The sequence below is a fragment of the Myotis brandtii genome, unplaced genomic scaffold (assembly GCF_000412655.1).
Source record: "Myotis brandtii unplaced genomic scaffold, ASM41265v1 scaffold159, whole genome shotgun sequence".
NCBI lineage: Eukaryota > Metazoa > Chordata > Mammalia > Chiroptera > Vespertilionidae > Myotis > Myotis brandtii.
This window is the reverse complement of record NW_005355799.1, coordinates 2,910,940-2,915,741: the sequence shown is the minus strand read 5'-3', so window position 1 is coordinate 2,915,741 and position 4,802 is coordinate 2,910,940. Positions and strand designations below refer to the sequence as shown.

The window sequence follows — 4,802 nt, the reverse complement described above, 5'->3', positions numbered from 1 at the left end:
CAACAAAAAAATTAAGATACCTAGGAATAAACTTAACTAAGGAGGTAAAAGACCTCTACTCGGAAAACTACAGGACATTGAAAAAAGAGATAGAGGAAGACATAGACAAATGGAAGAATATACTGTGTTCATGGATTGGTAGAATCAACATCATTAAAATGTCCATGCTACCCAAAGCAATCTACAGATTCAATGCAATCCCAATTAAAATACCAATGGCATATTTCACAGACCTAGAATAAACTCTCCAAAAACTCATATGGAATTAAAAAAAAAAATAGCCACAGCAATCCTGAGAAAAAAGAACAAAGTTGGGGGAATCATAATACCAGATATCATGCTATATTACAAAGCCACTGTTCTCAAAACTGCCTGGTACTGGCACAAGAACAGACATATAGACCAATGGAACAGAACAGAGAACCCAGAAATCGACCCAGGCCATTATGCTGAATTAATATTTGACAAAGGAGGAGAGAGCATACAATGGAGTCAAGACAGTCTCTTCAATAAATGGTGCTGGAAAAATTAGTCAGGTACATGCTAAAAAATGAAATAGACAACCAACTTACACCGTACATAAAAATAAACTCAAAATGGTTAAATGGCCCTAACCGGTTTGGCTCAGTGGAGAGAGTGTCGGCCTGAGGACTGAAGCGTCCCAGGTTCGATTCCGGTCAAGGGCATGTACCTTGGTTGCCTGTACCTACTGGGCACATCCCCAGGAGGGGTTGTGCAGGAGGCAGCTGATCGATGTTTCTCTCTCATTGATATTTCTAACTCTCTATCCCTTTCCCTTCTTCTCTGTAAAAAAATCAATAAAATATATTTTTTTAAAAATGGTTAAATGACTTAAATGTAAGATGGGAAACCATAAAAATCTTAGAAGGCTCCATAGGCAGCAAAATATCAGACATATGTCATAGCAATATCTTTACCGATACAACTCATAGGGCAATGGAAACTAAGGAGAAAATAAATAAATAAATCATCCCAAAGATGCAAATCAAAACAACAATGAGGTGCCATCTCACACCTGTCAGAATGGCTATCATCAACAAATCAACCAAGGACAAGTGCTGGTGAAGATGTGGACAAAAAGGAACCCTCATGCACACCTGGTGGGAATGCAGACTGGTGCAGCCACATGGAAAACAGTATGAAGATTCCTCAAAAATTAAAAATGGAATTCCCATTCAACCCAGTAATTTCACTTCTGGGAATATATCCCAAAAAACCAGAAACGCCAATCAGAAAGGACATATGCACCCCTATGTTCATAGCAGCACAATTTATAATAGCTAAGATTTGGAAACAACCTAAGTGCCCATCAGCAGATGAGTGGATTAGAAAACTGGTACATCTACACAATGGAATACTATGCTGCTATAAAAAAGAAGAAACTTTTACCATTTGCAACAGCATGGATGGACCTGGAGAGCATTATGCTAAGCAAAATAAGCCAGTCGGAAAAAGATAAATATCAATGATCTCACTCATATGTAGGATATAATGAACAACATAAACTCATAAACAAAAATAGATCCAGAGACAAAGAAACACTGAACAGACCATCCAAACTCAGAAAGAAGGCAGGGGAGCGGGTGGGGGGATAAGTGATCAACCAAAGGACTTGTATGCATGCATATTAGCATGGGGGAGGGGGTCAATTAGGGGAAAAATAGACATATGTAATGCTTTAAACAATAAAAAAAAAAGCCTAACCTTTAAAACTACTATGCGTTCCATAGGGTTAACTGTCCACAGTGAAATTAACAGAACAGATAACAAAACTGAGAAGTGTTTCCCTTTGTGTTATAAAAAAGGTGAAGGAAAAGTAAATTAAGTGATAAAGAAGTTTACCCTCTCGATTAGATATCTACTTTTATTGAGATTTCAAAAAAGTTACCAGACTATAGAGGATCCATGAACTACAATGCCGGCTAACCAGATGCAAATGCCAGTGGAGATTTAATTTACACAAATATTTTCACCCAGATTGCTATTGGTTTTTTTTAGAGCTTGCTAACAAAGTTGAGTAAATTTGGAGTAGTCTGCCTAACACTATTTTTCTCATAAACTCTTATTTCTGGTACATGGTTTTACAGAATATAATGTTTTTCAGGAACGCATATATCACATGATAGCAAAACATTTATACTACATGAAGGTAAAGATTAATAAAGTCTGTGGCTCTATCTGAAAAATGAAATTTTTCTAATCACTTATTTTCATCTCATCATTTACATGAAATATAATAAGTCTATGTTTCAAATAGATTAATAAGATACTAATACCATCATTAATGCTTTCAAAATACTTACTGAAATCTCCAGTAAGAAAAACCCCTTCTGCTCCAGGGGCCCATTCCTTGCAGTATAAGCCGCCATCTGCACATCTGTGGACCCCAAAGGATTCATAGCCTCTGGAGAACTTATCAATGCCACCTTCATTCTCTCCAATGTTCTCCAAAGTCTGGTTAAACCGCTTATACCTGTGAAAAGTGCAAAAGAAGAAAGTTACAAAATTAAATTCTTTTGCTACTGTAATTAAGTAGCTGTTTTACTCTTATTCAGAAAAAGGGGGGGGGGAGATATCATTAAAGAAGACATGAATAATTTCATTTATTGGTAGATGTTACCTGGTAGGTAAAATCATTCTTATCTCAAATAAATAGTAAGTAATTCCACTAACATTGTTTAGCATTTCAATCACTTTGCCATGAGAGGAAATAGGATAATTATTTTGTTCCATGAAATTTTAAAATCAGCATTATAGCAATTTCTATGTCAAGATAGTATAATGAAGGATCATTCTATATCTTTCTCCTCTAAACCCTAATAAAATGACAGAAAAATAGTCAAAAACCAGCCAGAAAGATAAAATTCCCCAACAGCAGGTTTTGGCACATTTTTCCTGTTAAGGGGCAAATAGTAAATATTTCTGGCTTTCCCAGCCTCTGTTCCAACTCAGCTGTGTCTCAGAAGCAAGTAAGTGGCCAAAGGCAATATGTAAATGATGGGTGTAGCTGTGGCCCAATAACTATTTACAAAATCAGGTTGCAGGGCCAAATTTTCCTAACCCTACCTTTAGCAAAAGCATGGAAAGAACATAGATCACATCAAACTACAAATGCTAGAGGCATGTCCATATTCAAAACTGGTAAACAAACAAACAAACAAACAAACTACTGCTGTTTTCACTAATACCCCCCAAAACTGGGAAGAAGCAAACTACAACAAAACTTGTAAAACTATGTGGCAGGTGCTCTCTATCAGAAGTGAAGGTTTCAGGACTACACAATGAGGTAAGCCAGTGGTTCTCAACCTTCTGGCCCTTTAAAACAGTTCCTCATGTTGTGACCCCCAACCATAAAATTATTTTCGTTGCTACTTCATACTGTAATTTTGCTACTGTTATGAATCGTAATGTAAATATCTGATATGCAGGATGGTCTTAGGCGACCCCTGTGAAAGGGTCATTCGACCGCCAAAAGGGTCGCGATCCACAGGTTGAGAACCACTGATTAAGCAATGCCAATAAGCCTCTCCTGCACTTCCCCATACCCTGATGGGTGAGCAATAAAAGTACCAGAAAGATGGCATTAGGGCAGTGATGGCGAACCTTTTGAGCTCGGCGTGTCAGCATTTTGAAAAACCCTAACTTAACTCTGGTGCCGTGTCACATATAGAAATTTTTTGATATTTGCAACCATAGTAAAACAAAGATTTATATTTTTGATATTTATTTTATATATTTAAATTCCATTTAACAAAGAAAAATCAACCAAAAAAATGAGTTCGCGTGTCACCTCTGACACGCGTGTCATAGGTTCGCCATCACTGCATTAGGGCATATACAGGGAACATATAAAATTTAAGAAGCTAATACAGAACACCCCAACTGAGCTGTTCAGTAAAAGAACCTTTCCACATATCTTTCACATTATACTTCAACTTATTTTAAATGAATTCACTAAAAATAAGAGTTGAGAGATTATATGACAAAACAGCAGAATAAGTAAAATTGGACTACAGACCTATGGAAACAAAAGGAGGAACAAAATACATCATTGGGAAATCATAAATGAATTAGAATTAACAAAGAACAAAATGCACATATAGCAAAAATAGCAAGTTATTAGTTAAGTGAATAAATTGAAAAATTGATGTAATTAAATGAAGAATAAAAAAGACAAAGAAATAGAATATATTAAAGGGAAGCTAAGAGAAATGCAAAAAATTGACTCCAAAAAATCCAAATAAGGATAGCTGGTGAATCTTAACAAAACTAAATAAAATGGATATAGAAGATGTAAAACTGGAAATTTTTCCCTTAAGAATTAAACCTGTGTATTAAAAAGAGAGTACTGTGTTGCAAAATGAAAAATAAAAAACAAACACACAAACATGCACATGCAAATCTTCCAGTTTAAGCTACTGAAATTCAAAGAATAAAAAAAATAATTCCATAGACAACCAGGTTCAAAAGAGTGAGGAGAGGGGTTTTTTTGCAAAGGAACATTACCTTCAAGATCAAAAACCCACATAATTCTGAGAAGTAAAAGCAGTAATCTAAATAAAGATATTATATAAGTTCCTACTCAAGCATAAGGAATTATTAAAATATTGTCAAATTTAAAATAATTCTAAGTCTATGGCAATTAAAAGACTAAAAATGCAAACTCACAGAAAGAAATGAACAGTCATTGCAGCAGTATGACTGAGCCCTGAATCTTTAAATATAGAACCATGGCTATATTCGCAAGTGAATACACAATAACAAAAAGAAATGAAAAAAGT

The 4,802-nt window shown here is 35.3% G+C and overlaps 1 protein-coding gene across 1 annotated transcript in view; it reads right to left on the bottom strand.

The window, feature by feature from the left end:
• GBE1 (glucan (1,4-alpha-), branching enzyme 1) overlaps nt 1-4,549 on the bottom strand; it is a 289,368-nt gene extending 284,819 nt beyond the window's left edge. Inside the window, exons 1-2 of the mRNA XM_014536264.1 lie at nt 4,528-4,549; nt 2,325-2,543 (exon numbers count right to left, since the gene is read on the bottom strand). Of these exons, the coding sequence (XP_014391750.1) occupies nt 2,325-2,543; nt 4,528-4,549 (241 nt within the window). The remainder of the gene's footprint in view (nt 1-2,324; nt 2,544-4,527) is intronic.
• Between the last annotated feature and the right edge of the window lie 253 nt (nt 4,550-4,802).